At 45.8% G+C, this 21,127-nt stretch overlaps 1 protein-coding gene across 5 annotated transcripts in view; it reads right to left on the reverse strand.

Annotated features, from left to right (window-relative positions):
• Positions 1-21,127, reverse strand: part of LOC142585079 (uncharacterized) — a 185,401-nt gene that overhangs the window by 19,592 nt on the left and 144,682 nt on the right. For 3 of the 5 annotated variants that reach the window (XM_075695581.1, XM_075695589.1, XM_075695572.1), the window contains 3 exons: positions 16,987-17,097; positions 16,734-16,817; positions 271-456 (listed from right to left, as the gene is read on the reverse strand). In XM_075695581.1, the coding sequence (XP_075551696.1) occupies positions 271-456; positions 16,734-16,817; positions 16,987-17,097 (381 nt within the window). The remainder of the gene's footprint in view (positions 1-270; positions 457-16,733; positions 16,818-16,986; positions 17,098-21,127) is intronic. The other 2 variants (XM_075695607.1, XM_075695599.1) reach the window with 1 other exon arrangement.

The raw sequence follows: 21,127 nt of genomic DNA on the forward strand, positions 1-21,127 counted from the left end.
AGTTGCAAGACCTTCACAGTAGTGAGGGCTTTCTTCTCTAAATAAAGGGAATGAAGGTATTAGAATAATTTTGGCAGTTTTCCTAGCTCTGTGAAATCCATATATTGTTAAGCCTCATTGAAGTACCTCAATTTTCAGACCCAGCAGCAGCTACGGTTATGACCAAGGGCTACGTAAAAACGAAAAGTGAACTCACTACAAAATACAGCCCTTGGGTACTCTTGAATAGCATGCACATTCACTCCATAACTACACGGAACAGGTTATTACCTTCTTTACAGATGCAATTTTCAGATTCAGATCATCCGTAGAAGGTGAAATGGGAGAGTTGGCAGAAGTGATTTCACTGGACAGGGAACGTGTGATAGCTATGTGCTTGGCTTGCTTCTCGTCACCAAACGGGGCCAATTCAGGGTCAAATGTGAAGTCCAGCTTCATGTCTCCACTGTCTTCTCCCTGCACAAAAGATGGGGAGCAGCTTAGAGACAACTAAGACACCCCATTCATTAACTACACATGACATGCCTTTTATAAACAACTGCGATGCTGAGTTACAGCGTGTACGCCCTTCTGTGAAACCAGTAAATTCTAATGGAGGGGGGGGGGATTATGCATACAGCGACATGTGTACTTGTTTTTTGATAAACAAGTACACTTGCCCACAAAATATTGTGGGGTGCGCGAGCACGTGGCGAAACGACCCTCCTCCCCTTCTAGCTGGGAACCCCTGGTGTCGAGACCGACGCCTGCACGCATGTGCGTCCCTCTGAGACTGCAAGCGTGCATCTTTCCGCGCGTCCTTGCGCGCCCGGCGATATCCGAATGTAGCCACGAGGTGCACGTCTTGCGATATGCGCTGTCGCGGCTTCGACGGGCACAACTATGTGAAGCGTGTTTAGAACGGCGGGATCAGCTACGCTACTGCAATACTGGCGTAGGGCCAATTTTGACACTAGTTCAGATTACGGAGAGTGAACACTATCCAGAGCTTGCGAGGTGCAAAGCCAAAATCCCAGCAGACGACGTGAGCGCAAAACCAATGGCGAACCACATTGGTGTCACGTGGCGCCGCTGCGGCTGCTTTTTGTCGAGTCACGAGCGCTGACGCATAGGGCCCGGTGGCGAACGCAACAAGTTTTTTTTTTTTTTTTCTGCGCTGCACCTTTTTGTGACCAATCTTCGTTGTTTCTGTTTACGAATGGGGCGTTTTCCCGCAGAAGAGCATGGCAGAAAAGGCCCTCTATAGAAGGAGACAGGCAAGATGAAACTGAACTCTTGATTTCCGTTGTATAAACGAAGTGCTGCCCGTCGAAGCCACCACAGCGTCAAACGCAAGAGGGGCACCTCTTGGCTGCATTCGGATATCGCCGGCGCGCAAGGAGGAAGCGCGGAAACATGCACGTTTGCAGTCATGGAGGGACGCGCATGCGTGCAGGCGTCGGCCTCGACATGCGCTCACACACCCCGCAATATTTTGCGGGCGAGTGTACATGTGTCAATAGCATACGCTGCTATGGGCATCTCAGCCAAATTTTGCACTCATGAGCCGCACGTGGAGCTCAATAGCGGAGCACACAGTCGTCATTTTCTCAAACTTTTCGGCAGAGGCCTTCCTCCTCCCCCTTTGTGCAGATTCCCAGGGAGTGCTGCGACTGGTCGATAGCAGACATTAATCAAGCCTCTTCGGATCAATGTGCCACTTCCTGCTGTTACCGTGCCTACTTATTGATGCAATTTACTCAACAAGCTGAAGCGAGCAAAAATCTGCGTTTTGAATTTCAACAACTTATATGTACTTCCTGGAAAAGCCCACTACCATTTGCTCATGCTCGGCCGTGCATGCATGCGCAGGAATGAAACTTTTGGCACACCACTTATTGGTGCCGAACTGTCCGGTCACGCTAATTTTTTTTTCCTTTTCTTTTTGCAAAACTCAACTAGCCTCAAACCACACAAAACTTGGTCAGACCACACATACCCTTGCCAGCACGTGCTCACTCCTAGCAGTTCCTGGTTAGGTGCCTTGGATGACATCACTTCGTATTGAGCTATTCACAGCGCATTCAAATATGTAATTTGGATGTGGCTACTATCAGTTGGTAAGCTGCTGCAGAACAAAGCAGGTCTGCACCACATAGCACGGTCAGACGGGAGCACATGAGCCCGCATGCACACTCCAGCCCTGTTGTGCACATACCAAACGCACTACAGTTCCATATAGCTGCGTCTGCTATGTAGCATCGATACCGTGGCTGTTGTGGAGTGCCGCGACGAGTCCGCTCGCCAAGCTCCCTGTGGCTCCCAGAGGACACATGCATGCACATAGTGTACAGATGTAGGACACACGTAGTGTATTGACTCGCATAATGATCGCACTTGCGTAATGATCGCACCCCTGAATTTTGTCGTCAAAATTCGATTTTTTTCCTTTCCTGTGTAATGATCGCACCCTGAACCTGTCGCAGCGATATGTTGTGTGCCAAGTCTAGCTAATGATTATCTCGTTTACCATATAATGCTATGCGAACGACTCTTGAAGACATACCAAGCGGTCTGCATGCACCCAACATTCTTAAGCATCCGCCCCATTTATTCCTTTCTTCACTTACCGTACTTCCATGAAAAAAATAAAGAAGCTACAACCAAACTTGCCTTGGCTTTATTATTTGTAGGCTTCATAATGGTTTTGGTCAACAACAACAACAACAACATAAAAGGCACCTTTCGGTTCTTCTTGTCTGCACTCGTGGGCACGCAACAAATCGTGAGCGGCAAGGATAATGGCCACGTACGTTAAACACTGATACGTTAGGAGTGTACCCTATTCATACGCCGACGCTTGTAACGCAGCTAAGATATTCACCCCCCCCCCCCCTAGTGGAAACGTGCTGTAGTAAGATAGTAGTGAAGACAAATGCCGCAGTTTCGGCAGCACACCCGCCGTGTTTCTGTCACTGGCAGCTAAACACGCCCATCGCAGTGTCTGTACCCTCCAAGTGGACATGCCTACATTATTGTCACAAGCTTGCCGATATTAACGATATTATTCATTACTGATACGGAAAAAAAAAATTGTTTCAATGCGCGTAATGTACTCACGAGAAGAAAAATCGCGTTCGGCTTGCTCCGCCGGCTGCCAATTTTGTTTTGGTGTCCCGCACTGACAGTGGCAGCCGCCTGCTTCTTGACTCGACATTCCACAGCAAACACGGAATGAAAAAACAAAATGTTTCTTTTCCCGGGAAATTTAACCCGCGTAATGATCACACCCCTGAATTTGCATCAATTTTTTTGACAAAAAAGTGTGATCATTATGCGAGTAAATACGGTAGCCAATTTGCCACACGAGCGTATGTTGCTGTCCAGTCTTTCTTTCTTCTAAGCCTGTGCACAGAGGAGTTAAATGTAAACATGGTGCAAGTTTCTTACATACCCAACAGTAAAGTTCAGGTTGCATGTTTAGATGCTGGAACCGTTGTACGCAGCAACAAAGCTTTTTTGAAGGCAACTGTCAAAAACGAATTCCACGACTTTTTCTTTTTCAGGTCAGCAATTTTCGGCGGTTTCAGGAGCCAGACCTGAAAGTGCGGTGCTTAGCTAACACATATGGCAGCATCATAACAGCTCACTGCACATTTATGGCAGGTGCAGAAGCATGCTCCCACATTGGTGCTGTACTCTGGTGCAATTCTACATGTGGTTCATTGAAGCTGGGCCTCTTAGCACTCTTTCTTCTTGTTTTGCAATCACATATTGTGAATATAGGGCTTATTATGAACAGAACAAGGAATAATGAAAGATGCGTACACAGCTGTCTGTACGGGTGCCAGATCGGTTGGCATCTGGCAATGGCGGACGCGGTCAAGGAAGCCGCTGGAAGTGGCGAACATGCAAGTTACGTCAACACGCATGGCAGCTTCACAGCCACCATTATCCGCCATGTTGATTGATTGGCAGCCGAGAGGTCACAGGTTTTGAAGTTTGTGCCGGGAAGCGCAAGTTTTGCAAAATGCAATTTTATGTTTTCATCAAGATGACAACACAGGTCGTGGAACTGAAAACTTTAATGACTAATACTTTTTTTTCTTGTCTCTGGCAACTATACTACAACGTTAGGATTTCAAAAAGAAAGTAAGCAATAGCGTGCACAAGCCAGTGCAATGCATCTGCAATTTTGCGAATATGTGGTGGTGGCGGTCCATGATCACTGCCATGTCAGCTTCCCGATTGGCTGAAGGAATACTCCCGTGAAGAGTGTCACAAAAAGGGCCATTTCATAAACTCAATTTGACAATACACTGGGTCACCATTGCAGATATTTTCCGCCATAATTTGTGGCACGAAAAGCCGCACAAATTGTGCTAATGAGCGGCCATAGGCAATTGCTACTGAGAGGCATGCGTATCAGCACATTTTTTGCTTAATTTGGGGCCATGAAAATATTTTGTTCATAACGCATGCTCATAGCATTTGCATCACTCTCAGGTGGAGTTGGCATTTGCGTTTTAGGCCATAATTTTTTTTTTCAGATATTTATTTGAAATAATATTGGCTGAATAGTGCAAACCTGTGATATTTTCCACTTTTCACTGCTGTGTTTGCATCGTAATCAAGAGAAGAGACTTTGCACATCATCAAAAGTTACGACGACTGTTTTTTAATTTATTTTTAAAATAAAATGTACGGGAGGTGGTTTCCTCACATGGCGGGGAGTAAGCAGCGAAGCGAACAAGGGATGGCAGTGACAGCGCATACAGAGGAACTCCGGTTATACGTCCCCCGATTTTGCGACGACCCGGGTTTTATGACGGAGTAGCGTAGTCCCGGTGAAGTCCCAATAGAAGCAATGCATTAAAAACCCCGGTTACCCGACGCAATTTTACGCCTAACCCGCATTATACAACGACCCTCACAAAGCGCGGGACGGAACGGCGGACAAAAGTAAAGTCTCTCTCCCCCACGAGCAGCCACCCGCAACGCCCGCTGAGCTGAAATAGCGCCTTTTCTTCTCCACAATCACTTTCTCCTTCTCTTCTCGTCGCGTTGGGGGAGCGTTTCTCTCCTTCCAGTTTCACAGCAGCAGATCGCCGACAAGGTAGCGCCGAGAGGCCTAGGTTTATCACACATGTTCTTCGTCTTAATCCTAGTGACCAGCGTTCAGCGGAGGTTTTGAGCTGTGTGGAGCAACGTGATGCACGATGTCCCGAAAGTGGACAGTTCTGTCATTCGGCGATAAGCTAAATATTACCGAGGAAGCGGAAAAGAGGCATGGAGCCACGAAAGCCAGCATTGCCTGTGACTTTAAGATACCCGAATCTTCGCTTAAGACGAACCTGGCAAACAAAGCGGTGATGTTGCAGAATGCCAACAAGTTTGGGCTCAAGCGGAAAGCGGCAAAAAAAGGACAGCATGAGAAGTTAGAAAAAGTTCTCGTCAGGTGACTGCATCAAGCATGGAGCTCTGCGATACAGCAGAACCCCGCTGTTACGTCGTTTTCATCCGGTCCCGGCATAGCCTCCATAGGATCCAATGTATAAGGAACCCCGTTGTTACGTAGTAGCTGTGAAAATGTTCCCGCATGATGCGTCGCCACCCGAACCCGCCTGGGCTAATGTAGGCAACGTGCTCCAACCGCCATTTTGGCTTTTGACAAGTTTTGACCGGGCTTGGCTATGGAATTGGCTGCAAGAAGCCGCACGCCAGTTCGAGAGGCCGCCACTAGGTGGCCATTCGTGAAAAATGCTCTCACTATCATCACTGTGATTACGGTCACCGCATGGTTTGTTGGACGGGTTGACTCACGGAGGAAGGAAACTCAGGAAAGGCCCTGACGTCACTCTTTGTGAAGTTATAGCTAAAGGGAAGCCGGAAGTTGGCGTTGCTCCGCCTATCGGGCCAGCTCTCCTCTCTTGTTTACATTTCTCGCGAAACCAAGCTGCGCTGCGTGCAACCGGGCTGCTTGGACGCGCGCGCTCCACAGCAATACTAAACAATCGTTACCACGTTAGCATGATTACGCCAAAGAGGGCAAAATTTCCCGCGGATATTCCTTCGTCCGTTGCCATTGCCGTGGCGCAGTGACGATGAAGAGCACGAGCCGCATGATGCCGGGGAGCTGCCAAATCCTAGCTTTGGAGAAGCTGTCGCGGCTCTGGACCTCCTCCACAGGTACGTCACACTTCTCAGCGACGCTGACAGCAATGCGACCTTCTAGGCTATTGAGAAAGAGCGAAAGAAACGGCAAGCTACCATTCTAGACTTTTAAGTTCTAAGCGCACTCTGTGGAAATAAATTGTCTATAGTTGAAGCTGCACTTTTTTCATTCATTTTCGGAGCTTTCCTCACTGTTGCGTTTTCCTGGCTGTTACTTTTTTTTCCTCAGTCCGGTGAAAAACTCATGAACGGGGTTCCACTGTAAATGTTCACGGCGCCATTCTAAAAGAAAATTCGGACCTTGTGGCATTGCGTCTGGGCATCGACGACCTTCAGGCATCGAACGGGTGGCTGGATCACTTTAAAAAACTAAACAGGATTGTGTACAGCCGCTCCTGCGGAGAGAGCACTTCCGTGGACATTTTGACGGTGAACGAGTGGATGGAGTCGCTGCCGGAGACGATTGCTGCATACAAGCCCTGCGGCGTTTTCAACGCCGCAGGGCTCGTATGCAGCTATGCTATGCCCGTTTACTCTCTGATCCACACCACTCTCTTCCCGTCTCCTTAATGTTACGCCTATCATTCTTCATTCCATCGCTCTTTGTGCAGTCCTTAACATATGGGGCAGAAACTCGGAGACTGACAAAGAAGCTCGAAAGCAAGTTAACACAGGTAGAATGCACTGATTGTACTCTTTTCTTCTTAGTGATAATGGTAAGCTTCAAGTAAGGATACAAGTGTGTCTGCCGTATACACTCCAACCCAATTTTATTCTTCTGTAAGTTTTCTTCTTATGATCAGGGTCCCCTGCGAGTTATTGACCTAGGTAAACGTTTTCCTTTGCAGACTATTCCTTTGCGGGCTGACTGGTGATCCTCAACTCTCGTTCCCTTGCCAGACTATTGATCATTAGCTTTGTTTTCCAGGGTACAAAGTATGCATTCTGGAGATAATCAGTAAAGCTCTCAGGTAGTGCAAAAAGATTGGCAGATAAGAATGCACAAAGAAGGAGACCGCTCAAGGCCATAAATGACTCGCCAGTCAACAGCTGCAGATGTCCCAGTGTCACAAAGTGCATGCCAGCGTCCATCTCGACATGACCACCATTGCAACCACAGCCGCAGTGCCGCTTATAAGGTGGTAAGGAAGCTCCCCATTGTTGCCGAGCTCGCTGGGCTGGTTCATCACGCGAGTCGCCAGAGCGTGACGAGGGACAAGGTAGCCTTGACGTGCAGGAAGAGCGATTTGGAAGAGAGTGGCGTGGTCGTGCATGAGAGACAGCTGTGGACGTGGTCGGCAGGCTGAAACCCCTAGGCCGAAGTCTTCGGCAGCAGATCGACAGGTGGTGCAAGTCTGTCACGATCTTCGGCAGCAAGATAACAGCAGCCAGACGCTCCTCAGATCGGGATCTTGGCCAGCAAACCACAGATAAGCCTTGTGTTCCAATCTGCTCTCAGAACTTTCTGCTGGGCTCTTTTTTCCCCCCGTTTCATCTTCCATTTTATTATTCATCATGTGTTGATTTTTGTATGTTCTGTTAGTGTAGTGTTTGGTGCATTTATTGTTGCATGTATTCTTCGGCTGTGTTGGGTATCTTTTTTTAATTTCGAGAGTTGTCAATTCCTACTTGGTGGGCTTTGTTGTGCGCATTGCGTCCGAGCTTGTGTTTGTGAACCGCATGCCTTCAGCGAAGTGTTGCAGCCTACTGTGTGTAGTTTGCTTATTATTTTTTCATCATGTCACTGGCATGATTTTAGTTTATTAATCAGAGTGTGTGTTTCTATAATCCGAGTGTGTGTTTCTACGTCGCGTCCCGTCTCATGCCTTGGGCCCACAGTCGATAAGGCGTAAGCCTTATCGGCATTCAGCAGTTGAACCATCTACAAATGCACAAGGGGTGGGTTTGTTGTCGCCCCATCCCCTCTGCTCCGGAGAGTACGAATTATCATACACCAATTTTGATACCCAGGCTAACTCAAAACATTGTCGCCGTCAGAGCTTGAATCTGCTTTGCTGTCAACTTCAGAATCATAAATGGAGTCGCCACTAAATTCAAGTGTAGGTGCAGTACATTTTCGAGCAGAGCGCTTTTCTCGTGACGCGCGGGACGACGCCATGGGAGCAACTTTCGATAATTGCGTAATGACACAGGCACCCCCCTTGCTGGGATTTTACAAGAGAACCAAAATAGGAACTCTTGGAAGCAGGTTGAAAATGCCAGGCCCACATGTTGGACATGCGGGGGACTTTCAGATATACTTTCGTGGAATAAAACGACTCATATTCCAAACCAAAGCTCACTAGAGAACAGTTGACTTCATTTTCGGGTAATTATCACCGCTCAGTACTGTTGTTGGATGGCAAAGCCGGTGATATAATTTAATTCTTGACTTGCTCGGAGTCATTTGATTTCAAAATTTTGATGCTAGTGCGGCATAATTGAGAGCAGCTTGCTTTTTTCCTGGAGTGCGGCAGAGGCTGACAGCTACGCCCTTTTTCGCTACAACATATGCACATTAGTTTGCAAAAAGGTCTGTCAAAAATCACACCGCCAGAGCGGGAAAATTTAAACCGATTATGAAAGTGCAGTGTCTGCACTAATTACTGGGTGGCCTTAAGTGGATAATAAACTGCTTGAACATGTCAAAATTGGCAATTTAGAGCATTGATCACCAGCGAGTGATTTGAATAGGTGCAGAAACGAAGGAGTTAAGTGCCTTCATGTCAGTTTTTTAGGCAAAATGTCAAGTATGCATCACAATATGAAAGCAAAACGGGGCGATCAGTGCCATTTTGTATGCATCGCGCCTCGAAGAAAAAAGCGGAATGTCCAACATAAAGCCCCAGCTCGCTGTTTGCAGCCACTGTCGCAGCACACAAGCCGTAACCATTTTAGCCCAGCATGGCGCAATTTAAGAAGATTTTCTGTGTTTGGCACAGGAATTTGTGTTTGTATCAAAATGGTGCAGGAGCCCCACCCCTGTACATGAAGTTTTACAGTGGGCAAGCCATGTGAAAGCAGTAACTGTCACTGGTTCATAAACTTGTGCTACATAATCACCTATGTCACATGGTGGATTTGTCCTTGTGTCGGGATTTTGGCCTCTGAATGTGAAATTAGACTAATGAGTGTCAAACTTGATGATGAAAACAGCCACCAAACCTATCTTTTAGACTTCTCGCAACAATGTCCTAATAATCGGGTGGGCAGTACAAGAAGGGGCTTCAGCAGTGAAATTAATTTTATTGCTTTTTACAAAGCCAGCAGCACAAAAATGTACTTTTGTCCTGTGCCAGCTTTACTGATATGCTATCTACTCAATACCACAATGGTACAGCGCAGTGGTTCGCTTTAGCTCGATGTGCAACGCGTGCTGTCACGAATTCACCAACTTTGGACTGTGCGACATTTTCAGATTAGGCTGTGATACGTGAATTCAGTTCGGAGCTTTCTGCCAAGACGCGAGCTTTCACCATTCCATCCAGTAAGCGGTAGTTACCAGCATGTCGGCCGCAGACCCGATCTCAGCTTCCAGCCATATGCCTAGGTCATGATGTCACAACTTATCACAGAGGCTGTTTACTGGTCTGAACAAATCTGAGGCCACCTTGCCACAATTACTTGCTCCCTGGCATCATGTGAGCTGGAAGCAAATTTTTTTCATGGCCTTACGATGCAGCTAGACCTAAATAGCGGCCCTTCATCAGTATCCAACAGTGCAAGTAGGTGTTTGTAGCAGAATCAACCAAAATCGCTGATGTGTAAGCTGTAGACAGCTCCTAGAGCTCACTGAAGAGGGAGGGAGCGAGCCTCTCTTAAATGAAATAGAATAGTTAAGGGAAGACACTCCTTGAAACAACTTTTTCTTTATTACTTGTACTAGAGCTTCCAAGTTCAGCAAACTGTAGAGCTTTTTATACAGATTTCAAATATGTCATTATTTTTTGTGTAGCTGTTATAATGGCAAAACATAGTCATCTTTGTGGGCACTTTTTTATGTCCTAAATAAAAAAAAAAAGCATTGTGCTGTAGCTTGTTTAGCTCTTCGTAGATCACAAAGTGCCGATATCTGGCCAAACAGCATATACAATTACTGGAACTATGCAAAAGGATTACAGCATTTCAACTAATTTTTTCCCCCTCGATTCCCTTAAATTATTCTTCTACTTTTGACACTACTGCTTGGAGATATTGCAATTCCAAGTAGGTATCAGCACTGTAAAAATCTTCAAGAGTAAGTACCCCAAATTTCATTAGTTTCATTTCATTTTATACATACAGACAATTATAAATGTACAAGGTTATTTTCGCGATTGTAGAAAAACTTAGTTGAAGTGCCAGTTTTTTTTTTTTTTTTGTAGTTGCAGTAAATGTAGACGCTGTTAGAATAGATACTGGCACTTAGCAGTCTACAAAGAGCTAAAGAAGCTACAGCGCAAAGCTTTTTACAAAAATTTATTACACAATGAAGTGCTACAAGATCACTACTTTGCCATTGTGTAGGACATAACTCAAGAACTATAGCGGCTACACAGGAACTAATGACATGTTTGAAATTAGCTTGTAATGCTCTATAAGTGGGCGTATTTTCAAATCTCTAGTACAAATATTTATGAAATGATTTTTTTTCAAGAAGAGTCTCCCCTTAAGGAGGGACATGGCATCTGGAGGTTTCCTTATTTATTAAGCAAATTCAACCTAAGTGCACAGATATAAGTATTTTTTTTCTGCCGATTTTAAAATCCAATTACCTTTTTTTGTGGCTCAAGTAATTAATAATGAGATAATTAAAGTTCATTAGCATGTTTTGGTGAAACAAAGATATACTGGCCAGGTAGTTAATATTTATTGCAAGAGTGGAAAGTAGAATGTATAAGGATTGCAGTGCTGCAAGCAGTTTTCCAATCCAACAACAAATAGCAATTTAGCGGCGCATTGAAGTTCAGTGTTTACAGCACAGCTACTTATAAAAAGAAAAAGCAAACAAAAAAATTGTGGAGGTTGACAAATAAGAATATGCTTGCGGCGCTTCAGGCATTATTCATTTAGCTGCCTGTAGCAAAAAAACAGCTGTAGCTGTCCTACAGATTGAGGATATGGTTGCTCTGAACGGGCAGTTGAGTAAAAAGCTTCTTTTCAGGAAATGAAGAAAAATGAAAACAGCTCGATTTATTCAAAAATATTGCAATATCTTTACACATTACCAGCTGTAACTGGTTAGTATCCCCCTGGCACATAGTTTGAGAATTGTTGCCTGTGTGGCATTTTTTGAGGGCTTGATACATGTTTTCAGCTGATGCACGCTTTCGAGCTGAAGCTTTCTATCTCCGCTGATCTTTTTCAGCCATGCGATCCCTGCATAATGAGCTGGGGTTGAGGCTCAACTCTTGCATTATAGATGCAGACACTTTGACGTTCGGCACTGCCTCCGCCACAGCTGCCTGTGTGGTGAACAGAGAGGCATGGTGCTCCTTTGGTGCAGACCAGATAATCGAGTGGAGGCTCTGGTTGCTGTTTTGGACCTTCCCCCTCTGGCACCTCTCAAGCAACTTCTCACTCAAAAGCTTGTAAATGGGCAGCTAGGCCTGGCAAACATGAGGGGGCAGGTCGCGATGATGCTTTCGTGCTGGCTCGCCCCTAGCCTCCGCGGCATTTTGACGGCACCACAAGTTGGGGCTTGTTGTTGCAGTGCAAGATAAGTACGGCTATCTCCATCAATAAATATAGCGATATAACGGAGGTTGTGCCATTCTAGGGACCTCGAACTGAATGAGGGTGACCTCCACTTCCATTTTTCCCAATTTTTTTTCTCACTATTCTTCTGGCACTGGTGATTCTTCTAGTTTCCAAAACCAGGATCATTTTCATTTGGGCCTTTCTCGCATCCCGTGCAGAAATGGCCCAATACAACGTAATCTAAACAAAGACCCGTAAACAGTTCAATCACGGCGCTGACGCCGATGTGCTAGGTGTGTCCGCGGGTCATCCATGACCCATCGTACGACACCGTGATGCTCCCAGGGTTGTCGAGACACAATTCGTTGTAAAGTTCACAAAATAAATGAGCACACTCACTTGTCACGTTTCGGGCAGCATGATCGGCAGGGGGAGTCAGCTTTTCCTTCGCGTAGTGTTGCCATGTCTTAGTGTGAAGTCCGTGACGGCTAATGTTCATCGTGGAAAATGCATCATTGAGGGCTGTTTACCGGTTTCCCGTTGCTTGCATTGCACGAGCGGCGAGAACGTTCAGAGCGAGTGGGTTTGATTTTTGTTCACCGTGTATGCATGGCGAGCTCCACGTAGACGTCCCATCACCACAGTTCCCACACATAGGAATTAACTAGACAGAGAGTCCGTATTCGTGCTCACCTCTGACGACTTTCATGTCCCCGCCATTGCATACCTTGCACTTCATTTGCACAAGCAGAATGTACACTGCATCTAAACTTACTAAACACGGTCCCATCAAGTGGTTCCACAGGTTCAGCTGCGGCATCGGTGTTATCAGTCAGAAGATCTCGCTCCTTTCCGTCGCGGGAGTGGATGACAGCCACTGGAGCTTTTCCTAGGTTCTTTTTTTTTTTTTTTTGCCCTCTTCCAATTCTTCGGGCTTCAGGAACTTCAAACCGCGACAAACGCGGTTTGAACGGCTTTGCACGGCGACGGGCTAGTTAGGCCTAGGCCTACATTGGCGGCGTCAGCAGATGCGGGTGCAGAGGGGGCTGCGACGACTTCGCCATCCGGATCTGTTGCGCTACGCTTCTTGAAGTTGTCGATAAGCGCACATCGCATCTTTTTTTGCACCGAACTTATTCCTAGTATGAAATTTCTTACGGGCTATTGCGTAGTACGGTGCCACTTCACTCACAATGACTCATTGCTCGGACAATATGGCACACAGCTGACTGCATGGATGAGTACGACGCAGACGACGCGAAAGGAATGCCGCTAATTATATGCCGAGCACAGGTCACATGCTCTAAACAACTAATAAGGGGCCGCGCTTGGACTCTTTTGGCGCAGAAATTTGAGGAAGCCAATGACATCATGGAGCCGGAGTTGGCGTGAATTTTAAGAAAGATCGCTCTTTCAAATGACACCAAGATGTCCACGCTACGATGCATGAAACGGCAGCTGCGCTTCACGAAAAAAGTACTATTTCTGCAATAACTTCGGCTGAAATTCTGCAGGTACAGACAAAAGCGATATTGTGGCTAAAATATTGATTCAAGAGTCGAGAAACTTTGTGTAGTTGTAGCTGCAATATAGCTGCAGATTTTAAAAATTCAATTGTCCAAAAGTAGACTTTTACGCAATTTTTTTTTCGTCCCGAAGAGCCGTGTCCCCCCTTAAAATTGTTCACGGCTGCGATGTCAGCAACATCGTGCATGTCATGTTCCAAAAATCGAGCAACATACCATACAGTGTCTGAAACTTTGGTCACCATTTTACATTGGTCACACAGGAGAGGAGAGCAAGGTCTGGCTCGGCACTATGCTTGTGGTGCAATCCAGTCTTAATTGGAGAAGCTTGGTTTGGTCCATCGTGAAGCTAACACAGGCACTTGTCCATGCATGCCATGCCACTTTTGGTGGTGTGGAGAAATGCTGCTTGAGGACTATAGTTCAGTGCCCAAAAGCCTGTGCAAACATATCAGCACAGCAAGGGCACATATTTATCATTTTGTTGAAATGTAGCAGAATGTAGCAGAGTTAGCCTTTTGGTGCAATTGGTGCAGCGGTAGCATCCCTGCTATTTATCCAGCAAAGGGCAATTTTAGGATCGAAGTACATACACAGAAATGCATGGGTGTCAGCCAAGACCTTCAGTCAGCATCTAATTAAGCGGAGTCAAATGAACGAGTCTACTGTGTTTAATGACATCAAATGCTTTGAATAGTGAAATTCGTCGCGAAGCAAATTAGAATAGCAATATTTCATTAAATAGTTGCACGAGCCAAATAAACAGCGAAAATTGTTTCCGCATACATATGCGCTCATAAAATAACAGCTATTAACAACAAGGATGTATTTGATCATGAAGGACCTTCCCCATTCACCCTTTAGCAACAGTGCAGTTTAGTACCAAGAAAAAAATTGAGCAAGGACTAAATGTCAAGTCTGTAGTCGGGCTGCCTGCGCAAATGCAGCGCTAGCAATCTGTTTTAAAGGGCCCCTCACCAGGCCCCGTAGCAAATTTTGGTTATACGCTGGAAGTTGTTACGTGCCCTCTAGGGAGCGTTCTGCCGCAAAAATGTTTCAAATCTGCTCATTAATAGCCGAGATAGAAATATTTCAGTACTGCGAACCCATGATTTCAGCAGGCAGACTCCACTGCAAAGCAAGACACTCTCCTCACTCACCCCATCTAGCCTTCGCAAGCGAAATTCTTTCCCTGCTTTCTCCCATACCAGACCTCGAGGATCGCGTGACGCTTACGTCACAGGCCCCGCCTTCATCTTTCTTTCTCCTCGCTCCCCCCCCCCCCCCCAACCGCAGTACGCATTTCCGCTGCCCGCACCGCGCGCAAGCTGTTGTCTTGTTCGCGCAGCGCACTATTTTGCATGCTGTGCAAAAGGAAACGTAACTAGCAGTATAATTCAGTGCTACCTGAATACTTAGGCAGAACAAGTGGATCACAGAGCGTGATCACGCGCTGGAACACTGTAGAAAATGGCATAGTTTTGCTACCTGCGCATGTGACCGCACGACCGTGGGAACAAGCTGACGAAGTGGAAGTACATCTCTTGCTTCAGTGAAAAAAAAAAAAAAAAAAAAAACGCAGACATTCTATTTGTGTGTTTTATTTCTTTAAACTTAAATTCGTCAATTTGAAGCAACAGATCGCACAGATAACATATGTTGCCTTGAGTAATTCTCAAAGTCCCATGTCACCACGAGCGACATTACACTGCAGATACGATTACGTAGGCGCAGGGGCACAACTACGTCACTGTCTGGCTTGGAGCGCGGCAGCCGCGAAAGAGGGGAAACGGCATTCAGATGGAAATTTCAGATCTTTCCGCAGTCCGTAGCGATGCAATACTTTGCAGACACGATTGTTATCGCACAATGTATGCTCTCTGCTTGTCAGCTCAATATGGCCAAACCTGGTGATGGGCTTTAAGGGATGAAAACTATTCTGCAGCATTTATCTTGCTTATGTGTGACACTATGACATGAAGCCTTTTCTCAAACAGCGAAGACTTAAAAATGCAGTTTGACAGCCCGCAACGCTCGCAACTACGTATTTCGCACACAGTGAGAATGGGCCCAGACTACCCCTGCTGCCACCTTGTGAAAGGAGGCAACAACTCTAGAGCAATCGCAAAACACTTTGCGCATGGGGAAAGCAGCACTGCTTGGCTACCTCTCCTATTCTACCACTGTGATCACGAGACCGCAACTTTAGACGCCAACTCCTGACGAAACGGCCTAAGCAGTGCGGCGGAGTGGCTGGTGCCAAGCCAATGCAGGACGCTCGCAGTAAATATGTTCGCACTCAACCTTATCGTTGATTAAGTGTGAAATCAGATCAGACGTACAGGCTAGAGTGGTGGTTGTACAGTCCAAAAACCTATGATATTAAAGTTCTCGCAACAACAAATTATCATTTGCAATAACAGCCGCAGTGTGCGCCGCCACGCATCTGGGCACGACTGAGAGACCACCTGAGAATAAGCGTCCGTTGCTTCAAGAACGCTGGTTCCAATATCAACCAACACCGAACGGGCATCGCGTGTGGTTACCGCGTCGCTGGTGTAGACTTGCTCAATCACTGTGTAGATTCTTGGTTGATCACTGTCGGGGACCTGAAATACATCACTTTTACACTCAGCACCTGATGCGTCGGAGAAACGTGTGCTCAAGAAACAGTGCGGAACACTGTTGCTCCGCGTCTGGTGCCGACTGACGCGAAATCTCGCTAAAGTGATTGTATCTCCGAAAGCAACAGACAGAATACTACTGCATAGCAGCGCCACCATCGCTGACTGACACATGGGGTACACTACTATCTGCTGCCGACACTCTGGTTTTGAATAGCCCCAAGCAAGACTCGCCAAAGCCGGCTTGCAAAATTTTGGCAGTAAACAGTGATTCAATGCATTTCCCTCCCAGTCTGTGGCATCTCATTTCGCAAAAACGAAATTCTTACGAAAGCGAACTTTTTTTGCTTGCCCCACTGGTTTCTTGACTGTGCTGTTCAACCATATTTGTGTGTGTGATATACTGATGTACAGCTGGGAGAGGCACGAGACTTCTTGTTTAATTAGCTGTTAGATGCCAATTGCAATATTTTTGACGTAATTATATCTTGACATTTTCTGCAATCATGTGATCTGTTATAAAGAGACTCCACTGCATTGTACTTCCTAAGCTAAAAACACTGAAAGGGCTATTTCATAAAACTTCCACTGTGAACCTTAATCAAACCCAAGTACAACTGTTACATCAAGCTTTAATCTCATGCTGTTCCAGAGTCCACCAAATATGACATCTAAAACAAATGTGTGAAGATAGAATGGCACATTTCTTTGTCATGAATAAAGAAGTTTGCATCTAAAAAGCTGCACACACCTTGCATTTGTTAGGCTCAACAGTGTCGTTTGGTGCCTTTGAAGCAACTGGTGCCAGCATGGGAGCATTTGAACTTCCCGGTTCCTGCGCAAAGAAGGCAACAAACTGCTGACTCATAGAAGCACACAATATTCACACAGTGAAAGACACCATTAGCTCCTATTCAATTGTGTCGCCATCAATGCTGAAAATCATATGCTGATCAGAAGCAGTAATCCTAGAATGAGAAACAAAAACAGAATGGCTGCACTACCTGTGACTTGGTTTGCAACTCGAACTTGTCCAGAGCTGCATTTTCTGCTTTGAAGTTTTTGTTTTCAAATATGACAGTGCCCATAGGCTTGCCGGAGTCCACGCCCACAGCCTAAAAGCAAAATAAAGACGCACTTGTCTACCAATGGACTTTAAAAAATGAACATGTAGCACTTTCTTTAAGCAGCTCTGCATATACTTGGAAATTTTCTAATACTCTTAACTGTTCACAAGGCAGAGCCAGGCGATTCTTGCTGTGATGAAAGGTTTAGGCGAGTGCTTTTAGCTAATAGCTAATAATTATGATGAACATAAAATAACATGCTGAACAGGAAGTCAAAAACCAAGTTTTACTAGTAATAAAATTGACCAGTCTACTCTCACTACCCTCCCTACACCAGTAGTGCTCTGCTCCAGCAGCAGCAGAATGCAAACAGCAGGTTGCTACAACAGGAGGTAGTGGGGAGGTTGAGAAAGTGTGTAGAGAAGCACCTAGCTAGGCTTGTTACACATGTAGATCTGTTTAGCACACTCTAATGACTAGCCATGCAAGTGTCGCGACTGAGTTTATTTCATGTTTACATGCAAATTCACAAATATTGGATGCTATTTTTAAAGAGGAATATTGAGGTTAAATAGGAGGGTTTTTGTTGTCTGGCAGACAAAAGTAGTGAATTTTTCCAGTAAGGTTTATAAATGAGTAACAAGCCATGGTCGCCTTTTGGACGTAAATATCCTATTTAACCAGGCAAATTTTACAGGAACATGTAATGGTAAAGAGCTGCTATTAAATCACATGGCAAACTCATCTCTACAAATTTTCATTGTCAAGCATTATATGTACATTTACAAGAAACCACATTCCCAAAAAGAATAGAGACAAGTTTAGTGATTAGTAGTGCACACAGGCAAGCTTCGAGGTGTGATGCTTTGGGAGCATATATGCGCACATCTTGTAGGGGGACCTGTCAGGCATTTGGCCCTTGCCGGTTGTTGTTCTGTGTTAATGGTTTCCTATATATACACTTGCAACACAACTGAATATCAACTACACTTATCAGCCACTCTTCATTGAACATAACATTATTTGGCAAACGTCCCCTCAATGTTGCAGGCTTTCGTTCACAATGCAAAATGTCAAGATTGAGGAGGTTAATGCACTGTCTTGGTGCATTAGTGCTGTTTACATGTATGCGATATAGCGGAAATATGATACAATGTACCATTGTTGTATTAACGTAAATGTGGCTATTATTAAAGAAGAAAAAAAAAAAACAGGCCTTTATTTATACATGTTGGTTCTGGCTTGAGTGCTAAGTGGAAACGAGGCATATACCATATCGATATAATTATAATTTATATATCTTGGCAATTTGCTCGCAAAAAGATAGTTCATTAGTTTTGCAACACATGCATTTAGTATCATTTACGAAAGGGCAACCACAGGGGCAAAATCAGACAACCCGACTTTCACGTATCTATTTGCAGTGCAAAAATCAGGACCTAATGGGTTTTACCCAAACGCGAGGGGATCCTACTCATACATGACATCTGCTCCTGCACTCGCAGCTGGTCAGATGCAGTGCTGACTAAAATATTCATAGCAAGACTGAACTTAGTTGCAGCTGCTGCAGAGTAGAGATTTTCACAGCCACAATTGCAGACGAAATGTTATAATAGGCAGCAAGAAACTAGAGCAAACAACCACACCGATGCAGGCAGCGATCTATTTTGCATATAGTGGAAGTAGTGCATATACAGTTGAACCCTGCTACAATGAACGCTGCTTCAAAATATTTCCAATTACCCGTCAGCTAGCCATAGAAGTCAATACAAAAAGTTCTCGCCACAATGAAAAATTTTTCGAGCTTGTTTTCGCTTTAACGAAATTTTCGCTCGGTTGAGCTAGGCTTTAAAATTTGTTTTGCAATAAAATAAACATAACCCCAATCGTCTGCAATTTTTTGAACACCCACGCCGCTTAGGTTCACTGAAAACGTGCTCCTGCTGCACCGTCGCCGATAAACAAACTCATGGAGGGGCGCCATTGTTTGGTGGTGATGACGATGTGGCTAGCCACCTTGCGACAAGATGCCGGCCCACTTTGCCAAGTGGGAGCCACAGCCAATCCGTATCCATCCTAGGTCACGCGATCGCTGGCGCAACGCGGTGACGCATACTTTCATCTGTGCTTGTGCGCTTGGCCAGCATGGCGACAAAGCGAAAGTTTCTTTCCTTGGAGGTGAAGGCGCAAATCATCAGCGAGGCTTCGAGCGGCAGAAAGAAAGGAGACGTTTCAGCAGAGTTCGGCATCTCCAACAGCACGCTGTCGACAGTCTTGAAGTCGAAGGACACGATCACCAGTGCACTTTCTGCGGGGGCGTCCGCCAAACGGAAGTTGACTCGAGCTGCACACGAGGATCTTGAGAAGGCGTTGTTTACTTGGTTCCTCGACATGCGTGCCAAGAAAATGCCAATCAGCGGAAGCGTGTTGCAGCAAAAGGCACTCAACTATGCTTGCATGCTCGGCATCGACGATTTAGGCAAGCACAGGTTGGCTGACCCTCTTCAAGGCCCGACACGACATCATTGCAAAAATGTTGTGCAGCGAATCTGCTGCTTCAGATGCCAATGGTGCAGTAACTTGGGCGACATCTGCTCTGCCGGACATAATGAAAGAGTATGCCTCATCAGACATCTACAATGCAGATGAGACGGGACTATTTTATGAGCTGCTGCCCACAAAGACGCCAACCATGCAGCGGAGGAAAGCACAGCAAGACGCGTGTGACTGCTTCTCTGCACTAACATGGATGGCACCGACAAGCGCTGCCCGCTCATTATCGGCCAGAGCGCGAGGCCTCGCTGCTTCAAAGGCGGTAAGAGCTTGCCGGTAAGCTATTTAGCAAACAGGAAATCCTGGATGACGTGGGCTATCTTCCGTGATTGAACATAGCTTTCCACCGCGATATGAAGGTCCAAAACCACAAGGTGTGCTTGCTTATTGACAATTGCTCAGCGCATAATGTTGAGAACGTTGAGTTGGAAAATGTGGAAGTTCGCTCCTTCCCCCCAAACTGCACTGCTTTGATTCAACCGTTAGACCAAGGCATCATTCACAGTGTGAAAAGTGCATATCGGCAGCGGCTGATTCAGAGACTGTTGCTCAACAGTGACACTGGGCGAAAGACCAAAGTGGACTTGTTTGTGGCCCTACAAATGATTGCCGCGGCGTGGACGGCAACCCGGCACAGCATAATTGAAAATTGCTTTGCGCCCGCCGGCTTTAAGCCTGAGGCTGAAGTGACGGCCAACTCGACAACGGACGAGGAAGACTACCGTTTTGGAGTGGAGCCACCCTCTACATAAGTTACGACGGCATGGGCTGCCCTTCAAGACACCAGAAATGTACCAACGAACGCTAGCATAGATGAGTAGATCGCCGTTGACGTGGACGTAATTGTTCATGAAGAGTTGAACAACGAATCTATCGATGAAGAAATCCACCGTAATCACGCGTTGTCAGATGATGGAAGTGATGCACAAGATCCATCGGCCCTGCCTCGTGCACTCGGTGTAATGGACGCTTTTGACATCATACGCAATTTCAGTGACGCCCACGATGATGACGTCTCAATGCAGCTGCTGACCAAGTGCGAACGTCGCACAACGGCTATGATGACCAAAGGACGGAGGCAAACAAAGATGACCCGACTTTTTTAGGAAATAAATGATGTTTGTGAGTGTGTGGTCAAATTTGACAGTGTTTTGGGGCAAATTTTGCCACAACAAAATTTTTGCTTAAACGAAATTTTTCGCGCGTCCCGTGAGTTTCGTTGTAGCGGAGTCGACTGTAGTGCAAATAGTAGTTTTTTAATATAATGGCAGCACCACCCTGTTTTTATTTAATTTCATTTAGCACAATTCTTGCAAAAGTATCTCGGGAAACACGGCAAAAGGCTTGAAGGTTGCTCGACTTGGCAATGTCACCCTGAAAGCTATAGCAGGTTCCCAGCACAGGTAGGTTATGAAACCTACAAAATACAGGTACAGTGAAACCTCATTAAACCATAGTTGGCCGGAGCTCGGGAAAGGTACGTACTAAACGGTAGTACTGTTTAACCGAATAGCGTGAGATCGCC

This window comes from Dermacentor variabilis, chromosome 1 (assembly GCF_050947875.1).
Source record: "Dermacentor variabilis isolate Ectoservices chromosome 1, ASM5094787v1, whole genome shotgun sequence".
Classification (NCBI taxonomy): Eukaryota; Metazoa; Arthropoda; class Arachnida; order Ixodida; family Ixodidae; genus Dermacentor; species Dermacentor variabilis.